The 15043-nt window shown below is 40.9% G+C and overlaps 2 protein-coding genes across 3 annotated transcripts; one reads left to right on the top strand and one right to left on the bottom strand.

Annotated features, from left to right (window-relative positions):
• Positions 1-5295: 5295 nt before the first annotated feature.
• Positions 5296-10857, bottom strand: pmpca (peptidase, mitochondrial processing subunit alpha). The gene is made up of 13 exons (XM_018760012.2): positions 10791-10857; positions 10002-10204; positions 9675-9754; positions 9364-9446; positions 9118-9212; positions 8933-9033; positions 8345-8608; positions 8124-8216; positions 7907-8025; positions 7695-7785; positions 7311-7373; positions 7071-7215; positions 5296-6462 (listed from the first exon to the last, which is right to left on the bottom strand). The coding sequence occupies exons 1-13, from the start codon at positions 10835-10837 to the stop codon at positions 6293-6295; spliced, it is 1554 nt and encodes a 517-aa protein (XP_018615528.1). The 5' UTR covers positions 10838-10857; the 3' UTR covers positions 5296-6292.
• A 1244-nt stretch (positions 10858-12101) lies between these two features.
• On the top strand, positions 12102-14818 carry LOC108938978 (60S ribosomal protein L28). Of its 2 annotated transcripts, none has more exons than XM_018760014.1 (4): positions 12102-12196; positions 12468-12591; positions 13235-13353; positions 14709-14818. In XM_018760014.1, exons 1-4 carry the CDS (start codon positions 12116-12118, stop codon positions 14787-14789), a joined length of 405 nt encoding a protein of 134 aa, XP_018615530.1. In that variant the 5' UTR covers positions 12102-12115; the 3' UTR covers positions 14790-14818. The 2 variants fall into 2 exon arrangements, with proteins under 2 accessions (XP_018615530.1, XP_029115384.1); XM_029259551.1 differs by having other exon boundaries at positions 14689-14818.
• The last annotated feature ends 225 nt before the right edge of the window (positions 14819-15043 follow it).

The following is a 15043-nucleotide window of genomic DNA, read 5'->3' as shown; positions in this document are numbered from 1 at the left end:
AGGAGCATGCTTGAAAAGACCAGTCCATTTCAATTCAATTTATTTTTACAGAGCGCTCGTCTCACGCAGTGACACAAAGCACTTTAACACAGGCATAAGGCAAAAAAAAAAACAAATACATCAGAACAAAGAAACAAAGAAGACAGTTGACTACCGACTATCATAATATAATGCTTTTATAGAGCTATAAGTATGCCTACTGGCCACCAGGGAAAGAAACAAAAACTCCCAACCGAAGGTTGAGGGAGAAAAAATCCTCTGGGGGTCCACAGGCCAGTAGTTGCCCACTCCTCCTGGACATTCTAAATTAAGTAACAATTCTAAGGCAATTTACAAGTGATAATGATATTGTTGCTATATGGTAGCTTGAATCCCCAGCTCAGCATGGTATGTCTCATCTATCATAGAAGTTGGTCATCATCTTCAGCTAGCATGGGATGCATCTGTGACCACTGGCCGGCCTTCTCAAGTCTCATGTAAGGAGACAATGCTCAACAAGAACAAAGAACAGAGTTAGTAATTTGTTAGTAATTTGTAACTTAAACAAGTCAGTTTAATATGCATTAGTATAAAGGTGGTAAAAACAAACACAGGCAAGTGGAATTACATTTCAAGGTGGATTTCCTGAGTAAACATGTAAATCTTTAGTCTGGATTTGAAGACAGAGACAGACGGGGCATTTCTGACAGTAACTGGTAGAGTATTCCACAGTTCAGGTGCTCTATAACTAAAGATGCGACCTCCTACTGAGGTCTTACTGATCACAGGTACTTTAAGGTAACCTGGATCCAGTGAACAAAGATATTGTCCTGGGATATACACAGAGAGTCACGGCGAGTTGGAGCTTAACCCAGCAACACAGGGTGCAAGGCTGGAGGGGGAGGGGGCACACCCAGGACAGGATCCCAGTCCGTCACAAGGCACCCCAAGCAGGGCTCAAACCCCAGGCCCACCAGAGAGCAGGACCCAGTCAAGCCCGCTGCGCCACCACACACCCACACCCTCTCATTCCTGGGATATAAGAATCAATAATCTCACAAAGGTAAGCCGGAGCAATGTCATGTATTGCCTTATAGGTCAAAAATAGGATTTTATAATCAACTCTAAATGCGATTGGGAGCCAATGCAACGATTTAAGTACCGGTGTTACGTGGTCATACTTCCTAGTTCTAGTGACAATTCTCGCAGCAGCATTTTGTACCAACTGTAGCCTGGATACAGTCTGGTATGGAAAATCCAATAATAAAGCATTACAATAGTCCAGCCTGCTTGAAACAAAAGCATGAACCAATTTCACAGCATCCTATCTACATAGGAATCGCTGTAATTTAGCTATGTTTCTTAACTGAAGGAAGCACGACTTAGTCAAAGCTGAGATACAAATGACAGTTTTCTGTCCAACAAGGAACCCAAATCATTGACACTATCTGTACATTTGCCAAAAGGCTTTTGATCCTATAATGTTTTTCATTCTATTTGCTTTTGAAAACATTTAATAAATTATATAATTATCAAAACATACAGATTTACAGTTTTTTAAGGCAGACAGTAATCTAATCTTTTTTAAAAGCAGACAAAAGTAAAATCTGACTTTTGTTACTATATAAATAACATGTCTAATATTATCCATGTAACATAACATTAACTTATCAGTCAATTGCAGCATCATTTTGCAGGGTGCAATCAAATATATTTTTAACAGCAGAGCACTGCTTTAATATTACAATCCATAATTTGCCAAATTAATTAAACAGTAGCAGTTTTGAAATTTTGTTAAATTAGCAGTGCAGAAAAAAAAAAAAAAAAAAAAAAACATGCTCATTTGCTGACTTCTGAGCTACCGGTAAGGTACTGTAAAATTTGAATGATTTTTAAGTTTTTTTTTCCTGGAACAAGTCTGTTGAGCTGACTCCATTGCTCTGTTATACTCCATCCATTGTCAATAACTGCTTGTCCCAAGTGGGGTGGCAGCGAGCTGGAGCCTATCCTGGAAGCACAGGGTGCAAGGCTGGAGGGGGAGGGGACACACCCAGGACGGGACCCCAAGCAGGACTCAAACTCTAGACCATCACACAGCGGGTACCAGCTGAACCCACTGCACCACCTCGTCCCCCTATTAGAGTGTTAAACAAATTTATAAAAGATTTACCAGTTTTTACAGCACATTATTCTTACAGTAACAGTTCAGAGTAAATACAGTGATCCAGGGTATTACAGCAAGAACCAAGGACCTTCAGGTAGTAAGATGACAGCTACAAATAAGACACTATCTACTGCCCTGAGTAAACTGAAGTGTCTTGGTGGGGCAGGGTCCTGGAACTTAAAGTATCAGCTTTCATCCCTCCAGCCATTGTCAACAACCACTTGTCCTGAGCAGGGGTACAGCAAGCCAGAGACTTGCCCAGCAATACAGGCCATCACCACCAGTCCATCACAAGGCAGCCCAGGCACAGCTCAAACCCAACCCCCTACACAGCAGGCACCAGCTGAACCCACTGCACCACCACCACCTACTAGCTTTTAGGTTACAAATTCAAGACCTTAAATGCTGCCTTTAATTTTGCCATTTACAGAGGATGCCCCTGACAACACTTCCCAGCAGCACCCTGTATTTACATGAGCTCAGCAGTCTTGCAGCATCCTCTTCTGGTATAACAATGTGTATGCAATAATCTGTGACCCCACTGGCGTGTCTGGGATAAAGCAATAAGGCAAAATATGCATTAAACTGAAAACTGTGTGATGTATAAACTCTGCTGTCAAAAACTGTATTAGAAAACTGTGGGAATTAAATGGAGACAAGGCCGATTGTTTGCAGGTTAAGTTGCTTACAGAACAGAAACGTCAGTAGAATGTTACATCACGTGTCACTATATTTCTCATGTGAAACTGTGGTTACACAAATGTCTTGTGTTTTACGTATTTTATTTGTAGACTTTGTTCCTTGGTGGAGTAAGTTTTGGAATCGTAGCAGAAAACTTCAACATGCATGAAGCGGTAACTGTTATTAAGTAAACCAACTGTAGGCCTGTTGTGATTTCACAGATCAGAAGCTGCCAGAGTTACAGGAGACCATAGAAAATGTCCACACAAATGAAACCACCAAGATGCCTTTTTTTGTGTCAATTACCTCAAAGCCTCTAGTCTTGGAAGTGTCAGGATTTGGTATTAAAATTTTTCACTGAAGAAAACATTTGCTGGATATATATACATATATACAGTATGCTGTGTCTGGAGTTGTGAGAGAGGTTCAAGGTTCTATATTTACTGTTATCATTCTCACCCAAGTGCCACCACATACCCATCCAGCATCATGGGGAAAGAGCAGCAAAATGCCCCAATTCTGCAAGAACTCTTACTTAATATCAGCAGCCACCTACTCCACTTTTGTTTGCGCAACACGTTTACATCAACAGAGACAAGAAATGCTGCAGCACCTGTGTCAACAACCTGCTTTAATATAAACAGGTGTACAGTCCTGTGAATTCTTGGGCATGTCGGGGCCTATTAACACACAATGGTTGAAATGTATCCAAGACACCCTGTAATGCTTTTTAATGCTGCACAAGCCATGCTTTAACTTACTCTCTCATCTGACTCTGTTTAGGTATATTCTAAAACTGTTCCCTCAGAGGGGGTGCAGTGGCGCAGTGGGTTAGACCACAGTCCTGCTTTCCAGTGGGTCTGGGGTTCGAGTCCCGCTTGGGGTGCCTTGCGATGGACTGGTGTCCCGTCCTGGGTGTGTCCCCTTCCCCCTCCGGCCTTACGCCCTGTGTTGCTGGGTAGGCTCTGGTTCCCCGCGACCCCGTATGGGACAAGCGGTTCTGAAAATGTGTGTGTGTGTGTGTGTTCCCTCAGAGCTTATTCAAGTTCAAGTAATTTTTATTGTCATTCCTCTATATACCTTGTATACAGTGGAATGAAATGTCGTTTCTCCGGAGACCATGGTGCAACACAAGAGTACAGAACAATAAATACAGAGGACAAAACAAAAAAAAAAGGGCTGTACTGAAGGCGATTTGTAGTATATGGAGTCATGCTGGGTGAGCTGTTTGACTGTGCCAGGTGAGGGCTGGGAGGCTACAGGGTGTTGAGTAATCTGACTGCCTCAGGGAAGAAACTGTTGTGGAGTCTGCTGGTGGTGTCATGGATGCTCCTGTACCTTTTGCCAGATGACAAAAGGGCGAAGAGTCTGTGAGAGGGGTCGCCCACAATGCTGGTGGCTTCGTGGATGAAGTGGTTTTTGTATGAGGTGTCGATGGTGGGTAGAGGGACTTTGATGATCTTTTCAACTGTTCTTACAACTCGCTGTAGGGTCTTGCGGTCGGAGACTTTGCAGTTCCCATATCACACGGTGAGACAGCTGGTCAGGATGCTCTCTATCATCCCTCTGTAAAAGGTGGTGAGAATGGGAGGGGGGAGTTTGGGTCTCTTCATCCTCTGCAAAAAGTGAAGATGCTGCTGGGCCTTCTTGACTAGGCAGGTGGTGTTGAGGTCCAGGAGAGGTCCTCTGCCATGTGTACACCAAGAAACTTGGAGCTTTTGACTCTCTCCACAGTTGTTCCGTTGATGTGTAGCAAATTATTATTGCTTATGAAACTGAAAACAAGTTTTGGGGTACACACGTTTAATCCTGTCTGAGCAGAGGCACTCATCTTAGATCCCATTGGGTGCATCTTCAAATAGAAATGATATTCAGATACCAAAGACCTTCGTCTCATTAAGTCATGTAGTTGCCTCCCCGTATGTTGCAGGTGCCATAGCCAGAGTGCCAAAAGTTCTCATTCACTGTAAAGAATGCTGCTATTAGAGACTCATAATTTCCTCTGATTTATATTCATATCAGTTGGTTTTCCCTCCAACAACAAGGTAGTTTTGGCTGAGGAAAAAGCTGAGTGAAAGGATAGATGAAGCTCCTTATGAACTGCTAAGTCTGCGGGACTTTTCAATTTCCACCATTTCCATTCAGCAGCATCGAGTTTGATTTTGTTGGCAGAGTACATAACCACGGGCTCAAGATAACCATGGATGGCACCTGCAGTGCAGGTCTGTACCTCCACCCCTGCCAGACAAATGAGGGGTGTGAGAAATTTAACTATGTACAACAATTATTTATCAATTTAGACAGTTTTTTTTTTTACTATATTATTCAGGGAAAGTGTCTTGACCAAGGGTGCAAATGCAAGACAGAGATTCAAAACAGGATTGAGAGTTTAAAAAAAAAAAAAAAAAAAAAAAAAAAAAAACTCAACAATTGTAGAGAAAAAAAAAACAAAACCAAAAACAAAATTTATATTCAGTTAAACATAAAATATATTTAATGTCAATTTTAGCTTCAAACAAAACACCAGTGTAAGGATTAAATACTGAACTGACTAAAAAGGTCATGAGTGATTTTTTTCCTCTACAGATGGACATCTGCAGTATGTCAGTATGACAAGGGTTTAAGGGAAGTCCAATTAAAATATGGGGAAAGAACAGAAACATGGTGAAATGCAGCAGTGCAGTATTTGTCAATAATAAATTAAAGCATGGTGTTTCCGGTAGAATCAAACTAATCACAGACCATGTAACAGGAGTTCAAACTATGAGAAATAAACAGAAGACAAAAAGGTAGGACACAAAAGACAACAGTACAACATCTGCACAAACAACTGGAATATGAATATTTGAAACGTTTCTCTGCTTTGAGGGTTGGACAGGATTAAAAGAACAGGGAAAAGCACTAAACAGGATGGTTAAGAAAAGTACAAACATGTTTGGCCAAAACCACAGAGAAAAACGTGCACAATTCTCCAGATCAGTCTTTCCTAGATTTATTATCCTTTTGTGGTTAGATGCTGAGATAACTTTTCCATGTTGATCTAGAGCATATCAGTTTGAACTTTCAGAAAAGATTCAACTGTTTATTTTTTTTTTCTTAATTGGGTAGCACAAAAATTGAATGTCATACTGGGACACAGTTCTTTTTATCTGATATGGTCAAGATCTAGTTATACTCAATAGTGCAGAAAAAAAAAAAAAAAGACAGTTCTGACACCATGCCCAACAAAATCCTGTTTCTCAGGACTCTTTCCTGTTATCGTTACACCACACTTTAACAAAAAAAAAAAAAAAAAAAAAAAAAACATTTTGTGGGTCCTAGTTGCCTGCCAAGTTCTCCCCCCAGTAAAAAACTGCAACCATGCAGTCTTTTGCAACCATCCACTGTCAAACCCCCCTCCAGTGAACAAGCAGTGCTGTGTGCCAGTCTCTAATACAGCGGCCCTTCTGATGCGTCCTGTATCCCCATCTAACGGAACAGCCGGTAGGTGCGAGGAAGACGCCCGTCTTTGCTAGACAGCGCTGCCTGGATGTCATCGTATGAGGGCAACTCTGTCAGGTCTCCTAGTGCTGCTACTGCTGGCTTGCTGCGCAGCATCCTTGTTGTCACTCTTCTGATGTCACTTGCTGTTACACTGCCTACACGTGGGCAAGGAAGAGACATCACACATCAACACGTGTATCTCGGCTAAGAAACTGCCAGCAGACTAAATTCTTATTCAAAGTTTATTATTATTAATAATAGTGTTTTAAGGGATACAGTACAATCCAACTAAGAGGGAAGGAGATGCATAACTCCATAGGTTCATTCAAAGCAGCTAGCTATAAAAAAAAAAATGCAAAATTCTATGGGCTGATAACTATTACATAGAGTTCATTGGACGTCACTTTGGAGAAAAGCGTCTGCTAAACAAAATGTAAGTTGACTTAACAGAGTGCAATGCAGCAAGAAGGCAATTTCATACATTTTCAGATAGGGGGGGGAAAAAAAAAAACAAAAAAAAAAAAAAAAACTGCTGCTCTAAAAAGCATCTTGAATTGTTTTGTTTTCACAGCTCCAAAGCTGCCAGAGTTACAGGAGACCATATGGTTGGACACTTGTACCTTACACTTAAACTTGCATACTTATACTTTTATAGCAAGGCATGGTCCACCTTAGACAGGGCACCGACCCGTCATAGAACAGTCTCGCCCATACTCACATGTGCTGCTTGCACAGCAATATTGCAAAATAAGGAAGAACTCACTGATCAGCTGGCACAGCTCATGTGGGAGTTTCCTGCGGCCCGTGGCCAGCACCTGTCGGCCCACATCCTCAAAGATGACAGGCCGTGACTCCAGATTCATCATTAGCATGGACTTCAGTTGTGTTTTGGCACGCTCCAGCTCCATCTGAACAAGGGTACAACCATGACATACCGCCCACCAAAGCCTACACACTTGTGGTGTGAAGTAGCAGCTCCAAACTTCATTATATCAAATCTTACCTCTCCTGCCACGCTGGACATTTGGATAAACTCTCTTGTTATGATCTCCACCATTTCCCGTACCTTCGCAAAACAATGTCAAGAGCATTTGTTTCATAGAGGTTTCTCATATACACTCACTGGTACATGTCGTAATTATATTTAAAGTTGCAAAAGAGCTAAACAGAAAGCAACAAACAGACAATCAGAAATAACAGCAACAAATTCTTTAAAATACTTATTACATATTTGAAATTTTGGAGTCAGGCTTGCTGGAAAACTTACTTTCTGCTCTAAATATCAAATTTTACTGCCATTTCAAAAAAAGTCACAACTGAATGTCTACTGAATGACAATTTTTAACTAATTGTACATTTCTCACCCTTCCCCTGTCACATAACACACCTGTCTAGGGTCAGCACTGGCATGGATGCAGAGCAGACCACTGTCCTCATAGCTGTGATGGTAGGAGGTTGCATTGTACATCCAGTGGTGCCTGCAGAGCACAGTCAAGAATTTATTTTAGGGCTCTCACATGTTCAAAACAAACATGAACTAGTGTTTCCTTCTATCTGTCTGCCCCAAAACATCTGGACATCAGTTAGCAGGATCCATACCTGTTGAGCACATTGAGGTAGAGGCGAGTGAACATGCCCTTGCCAGGACCTCCTGCTGAGAAGGAACCACCTCCACCCATCATCATATTGAGAACTGCAAAGGGGATGAAGTCATCCTCCTGCCACACAGGTTCACCAAAACAAGCTCAAGTTTAAACAAGACCAAATTAGAATATGTGACACAATGGTGTGTGTATGTGTGTGTGTGTATACTTACAAGGAAAGAGCAGCTTTCCAAGCCAATCATAATGTGTGTAAGCTCAGGGATGGGTGTTGGGCCCAAGCTCACATCTGACATGTCTTTCTCTGTCTAAAATGACCAAAGCACTGACTGTTAGTTGGGTTGAGTACAGGTAGGATCAGGTTCACCTTAGTAAGGGAAGCACATAAAAGGACAATTTAGGTAAAGTACAGTAAGACAGAAGTTATTGTGCCCACCTTAATGATGCCCCCAGTGTACTGTGCAACAGACTTGTCAACATTTGCAGGTGTTCCTGCTCCCCACACTGGAGTTACTCCCAGCAGATACTTCCTGGCACAGGCAACCAGCTGCTCATGCTCAATGCCAACGCCTGCAAGCACCATACGCTCTGGGCAGTAATAGCTGCGTAGGTAGGTATGCAGCAGAGTGCGGTCAACCTTCTCCAAGTTTTGAGGGGGGCAAAAGCGAGGCAAACCCACTGTGTTCCCTCGAAATGCCGCCTACAACGAAGCAGAGAGATCACTGAACAATTTCAGCGTGTTGTATGCTTTGAAAGTCTGTGAAGGCCAAGGGCCAAATGAAAAATTGTATTTTTTTTAAAAAAAACATACATTAGTGTATAAGAAATTACAGTAATAACATCAATCAAAATGTTGATAGAGAAAAACTATTTATATCCTAAATATACCTCACTAGTTCACTCAGTTTTAGAAAAAGTCAGCTTTGAAGTTTTGCTTGGTTAAATCCACTCTAGCATTTTTTTTTTTTTTTAATTCAAGGCCTAGTGGTTCGCCAGTCCTAGGTTTGCAGTGTAATCCACTCACCGCATGTATCATTTCTGTTAGTAGGGGCTCAGGGTCTGGTCTCATGTTAAGATCTTCCAGCTCAAAGCGTACAGCCATGCGGGCCATCTCAATCTCCTCATCTGCACCAACAAAGCAAAACATCAGTACAGCTGTGCAATTTCACTGCTTCTGCCAATCAGTAACCCTGAAAACTGCACACTTACCTAAGAGACGAGGTTGTAGAACTGCATCCGACAGGAGGCTGACAACAGTGTCCAGCCCTTTAACTTCAGCAGAAACTGCATACATGGTTGTGTCCCTGAAAATTAAGACAAAATGTGTTCTGAAAGGAGCACTCAATTAATGCCAAACCGAATTCTGGTCTATGGTTTATCCTGGTCTGTACTAATGTCCACCAGTTCCTCAGCTATCATATATGCATGCTAGTCTAAGTGAAGCACAGGTTATACCTGGATGTTTGGCAGTCACAGATTCCTCCATGCTTCTCAAGAGTAAGGAGAATTTCATCTTTGCTTCCATACTGTGCTGTTGACTAGACAGAAGTGTAATATAAATGCACTGTTTGACAATGACAACGTAATCACTGAAATGCTACTCCAATGTGTGATCATTTTGACCTCCTCATGGACGTCAGGATTACAACAAGAACAGGCAGAGGGCAAAGTTCTCCCTCTTGTTTCTGCTTGTTGACACAGCTTTTACTGTAACAGAATATTTTGCATAATATCCACTGCAACATACCTCAAAGAAAAAGACTTACAGAAAAGGCAAGTTTCTCCAAAAAGTGTGCAATTCCACTGGGATATTTTGCCTCATGCCTAGATCCTGAATTTATCAAAACTGAAAACAGAAAAAAAACCAAAAACCTGTCATTTTAAGATTTAAATACACAACAAATAAACCTTGGAAAATAATTTACTATTATAATGCAGATAGTGTCTTGAAAAAAGTAAATGTAGGATGTTGAAGTACAAACTTTAATGCTTTTTTATACTGTCCTTTTAGGGACAAAGTTATTTTATTTAGCTGTAGCTTTAGGTCACCATTTGTAAATTGATAAAATAATCAATTCAAATGGTACACTTACCTCCAACTGTGCAGAACTGCCCAAATTTATTCTGTGAGGCAACTGTCAGTCCGTTTTCCAGAGTTGTGATTTTTGTCTCGTACTTTTCTTGCCCATTCACAGACGCAAAGACGGGTTTGGGGATACCGGGTAAGGGCGTGGACAGAGACACACTGGGATATCCACCACCACAACTGTACTGTCTGTAAGCTGCAATGCCATACCTCCATGGGAAATGAGAAATAAGAAATAAATCAGTTAATTGATCCAATTAAACTTACTGGCACACAGACTATCTTACCCGAGCAATGCCTTAACAAATACAGAGAAACCCAGAGCCCAGTTTAGAACCGTTCCAACCTCTTCCCTGCTGAGGTACTCCTGATCAATCATTGTACTCTTAACTGAAACAGTCATCAGTTAACAGGCAAATCACTGGAAAGCTCATCATCTAGACTTAAGTCGCCTTCAATATATAGACACGTGCTAAAATACGATTAAAAATAATAATAAACTAGAACGTTAGGCAGACACACAAGGATGTTGATGCAGATGGAAAGCTACAAAAATGGATTCATATGCTTGTTTATAAGTTAGTTGAGTAAGTAGTTTTAAAACGTGTGATATTCTTAATCCAACAAACACGGCTGGCTGTGTGTGTTATGATGACAGAGGCTAACGGCGCAGTCATCATGTAACATAGACTCGCATCGCCCTGCGGACATCACAGGAGACAATTGATGACATTTTACACACTCACACAAACCGGCCTGCTTTACAAATATTAATTTTTACACTACGAAATGTTACCGCTTTACTCGGCCCCAGCTCCGGAATCGTGACACGTGCGCCGCCATCTTTAAGTAAGACCCGCCTCTGTTCGTTCTCGTGCATCAGGAAACGGTTCCTCGAGACTTCCTGTTTCATGTTGCATAGCAACTGGGAGAGCGCTGTCTTAGCCTCCGTGGCATTATTTGGATAAGGATAATTTGGATAATTTCCCCAAGCCCCTCCATTAAAATATGCATTGGAGAATTTAGCAGACTTAACTTCACAATAATACTTGCTCTCACTCTGTATCTTGACAATATTGACTATAGTTTGTGTAGTATTCAACAACTTCGCTGTGTAGTCATACCATCCATTCATTGTACCACTGTTTACAAAAACTGTGTATGTATATATATATATACATATAACTGTATATATATGAATGCGGCTGGACCTGCCAACTCTGCAGCTTAGTCCTAATTTATTAATCCTACTTTTATCTCAGATCACACTTACTTTAAATCACTGGAACTGTGGGAACGGATTGTAGAGATAATACGAAATCTGAGTTATATATTGAGAAATTGATGTATATTATTAATATTTCTGATAATCCTTTAATAGCTAAATGATTTAAAAGCTTAAACAGTCATTATGATGACGTTTAGTCTCAGTCGCATAAAGTGACGAATGTGGACGCAATACAGTGTCATGGTGATGTTCCTCCGACATTAAATTAAGAAAATGTCAAATAGCTACGAAGTAATAGAATTTTTAAATTAATTTGTATTTTTCAGAACTTAAATTAATATAGCATAATAAGCCACATGTGCTTCTTGAACTGTTCTTTAACCTCTGTATGAGTGTAGTACCGCGGAAGAATTCACGGACAGCATTATTGTGCGCATGCGCCGTCCCTCTTTCTCTTTCCCCTCACTGGAAGGTAGCCGTGTGTTCTTCTATGCTGTAATTGTTTGACGTTTTTTTCGATGTTGTTCATGTTAAATACAGCCGGTTTGAGGGTGAGGTGCTTCTTATAACTGGTTGATTACTTAGTCGCTTCAGAGTAGCCGGTTTATTTGCGTATGGCTTTTGAAATACTGGTTGATAGGCCACCGGCGGGGTGCGGCATGCGTTTACCGAGTAAGGCTGTGTATGCAGCAAGGCCGCGTACTGGTTCTAGCCAGTGCGCTGAGTGAGAGTACGTCCGTTCTGTTTTACTCTAATTGTTATGTTTGCCTCAGTCTAATTGCATAAGTTTAAGACGATTACGTAGTAAAATTGTATAGTGTTTCATGTGGGATGCTAGGTTTGATGACAAGCTTGAAGCTAACGTATTCTGTTTCACAGCTGTGTGTGTGAAGATGTCTGCTCATCTGCAGTGGATGGTGATCAGGAACTGCTCCAGCTTTCTCATAAAGAGAAATGGACAGACCTACAGCACTGTAAGCTGCACACCTCCCCTCACTGCTCTTCAGTCCTGCTGCAATCTGGAAGGATAAGACCTGATGAATTGTAATAAAATGTTAAGCTTGCGCCCTGTGTTGCCGGGTTAGGCTCCGGTTCCCCGTGACCCCGTATGGGACAAGCGGTTCTGAAAATGTGTGTGTGTGTATTTATTCCACAGTTAACTCTGGATGTTTGGAAGGCATCAGTCTAGAGAGATGGAGAAAATGAAGGTGAAATTTCTGTGCTGTTCCATTTTCTTTTGTTTAGGAACCAAACAACCTGAAGTCCAGAAACTCCTTCCGTTTCAATGGACTTGTGCACAGGAAGACTGTAGGAGTTGAGCCAGCTGCTGATGGCAAAGGGATAGTTGTTGTGCTGAAAAAGCGTGCAGGTACATAATCATGTTATGGCTATGCACATAGATCAAAATATTTAAAGTTTGCTTCTTTGTAAGGAATTAAATTGAGTTTTTGGAATTATTTGTCTTAATTATACATTATACAATAATTATATAAGTAAGTCTTAATGATAAGATTTTAACAGTAAGCTGTTTGGGTGCTGCAAATCCTTTTTTTTTTTTTTTTTTTGACCTGTAACTTTGCTGAGAAATCGAAATGTCAAAATAGTGGTGATCTTCATTTAACAGATTTGTAATTTTTCTGTAGTCTCACTGATGGAAGTCTGAGCTGTATAAGAATTAAGTAGGGACAGTTGGTAGTGTAGTGGTTAGAACAACTACTTTTGGACCCAAAGGTCACAGGTTCGAGCCCCACCTCCAGCTGTAGTACTCTTGAGCAAGGTACTTACCCTGAATTGCTCCAGTAAAATTACCCAGCTGTATAAATGGGTAAATAATTGTAACCTTAACATTATAAGTTGCTTTGTTTGGGGAAAAGCATCAGCTAAATTAATAAATGTAAGTATATTTTCAAAATCCAATTTTGACTTTTAATGCAGCCTGTACATGTAAAAAATTTATTTGCATATGTATCGATGAAGTGAAATTCAAAGACCTCTGTAAACCCTGTTTTTAGGACAACGTAAACCCGTCTCTTCGTATGAGAGGATCACCATAAACAAGAACTCCCGTGCTACTCTAAGTAGCTTGCGCCACATCATCCGTAAGAATCGCTACAGGAAGGACCTACGTATGGTAGGTTTGCACAGCTGTCCGTTCTTGTTGTTATAACTAGTTTTATTTAGGGAAGAGAGATGGGTTTTGTGGAAAGTTTGGAGTGGATGTGAAGTGCAGCCTTATTCACTCATCTCACTTCCATCCAGTCCTGTCTCTTGCATTTAAATACGCTTGCCTGTTCATTTACATGTTAACATATTTATATGTTTGGCTACTCTTTTGTAGCTTCATAGTGTATCTGGAGAGAGGGAATATGCTGTCAGTTGATGATGTACAGTGTTCACTAATATTTGTCTAATGGTTTTGTCACTAAATGAAGAGACTAAGAGTTTGTGTAGTTGACGAGACAAAAGAAACGTTCTGTAGGTTAAACACCTTTTGTATATAATACACACACGTTGGGTGAAGACACATATCCCAAGCGGGGTTACAGCGAGCCGGAGCCTAACGTGGCACAAGGCTGGAGGGGACACACTCAGGATGGGACACCAGTCCGTCACAAGGCACCCCAAGCGGGACTTGAACCCCAGACCTGCCAGAGAGCAGGACTCGGCCAAGCCTGCTGCGCCACCGCGCCCTACCCGTATATAATGTACAATCACTAATAGACCCCTGACTGAATCAATAAGAAATATGGGTGACTTGCAGCAGTATGACCAGCCAGTGTTATTGTGCAGCAATAATATAATTTAATTTATTGGGGTGGTCATATATCAAGGAGTACCTCTGTTTGACAGCAGTCCTTTGAAATGAGTACACCTTTTTTTTTCAGATGGGTAGCTAAATGTACTCTGTTTTTAATCTACTGCCCCCAGATTTCCTTTAAGGGTGCATTTTATAGTTATGGCAGCACTTAATGCAATTTTACATACTGTAAATGAACATGGTGGTAATTTCATTAGTACAAGTCTGATGCAATATAATCTCTTGCAACTTTCTGCATGCTTTAATTTAGACTTTTGTAAGTCTTCATTTTAAAGTTCAGGAAATCCCTGTTAATTTTTGTTGAGGGAATTCTACAGTGCATGGGTGCAGCAGGAAAAATTTTTCATCACTCATTGAAGAGCTTGAAGGAAAGGGAAAAACACATGGCAAGAGTGTGAGAAAGATTGAGGTGTGGAATAGGCTGATGGAAGGACAGGGTGAAGGAGGTGTGAAGTGTAGGGATTTATATGTAATATGCATAAGGATTTTGAAGTCAACTTGTAACTTTATTAGCAGCCAGTGCAGGAACTCTAAAAATGTGATGTATTGGGTCAGGATTTCAGCTGCTGAATTTTAGGTTAACATTGAAGTGGTGTGACAAACAGTTTGTTATCCCATCTCAAGCCACTTATTCTTCTTACCTACTAGGCTGCTCTGCGCCGGGCCAGTGCCATCCTGAAGAGCCAGAAACCTGTGGTGGTCAAGAAGAAGCGTACCAGAGCTGCCAAGACTGCTTAAGTGAACTGTGAATGGCATCAATAAAATTTTGTTCAGCAAATCATGTTTTATGGTCCTCACTTTCAAATTGGAACTGGTTGTTTCATAAAACTTAGAGATCTTACACATTGTGTTATGACTACTATGCCTAGTATATTAGTTACTTGCAGGTAGCATTATGACCACTACATAGCACACAGGATTTTTTTTTTTTTGTGTTGAATAATCATGCTGAATATTGACTCCTGCATATCATTACAAGTAAGTCTTAAAACCTTTCTACGTT

This window comes from Scleropages formosus, chromosome 17 (genome assembly GCF_900964775.1).
Source record: "Scleropages formosus chromosome 17, fSclFor1.1, whole genome shotgun sequence".
NCBI classification, from domain to species: Eukaryota; Metazoa; Chordata; class Actinopteri; order Osteoglossiformes; family Osteoglossidae; genus Scleropages; species Scleropages formosus.
Note: the sequence above shows the minus strand (reverse complement) of the source record. Positions and strands in the feature narration are given on the sequence as shown.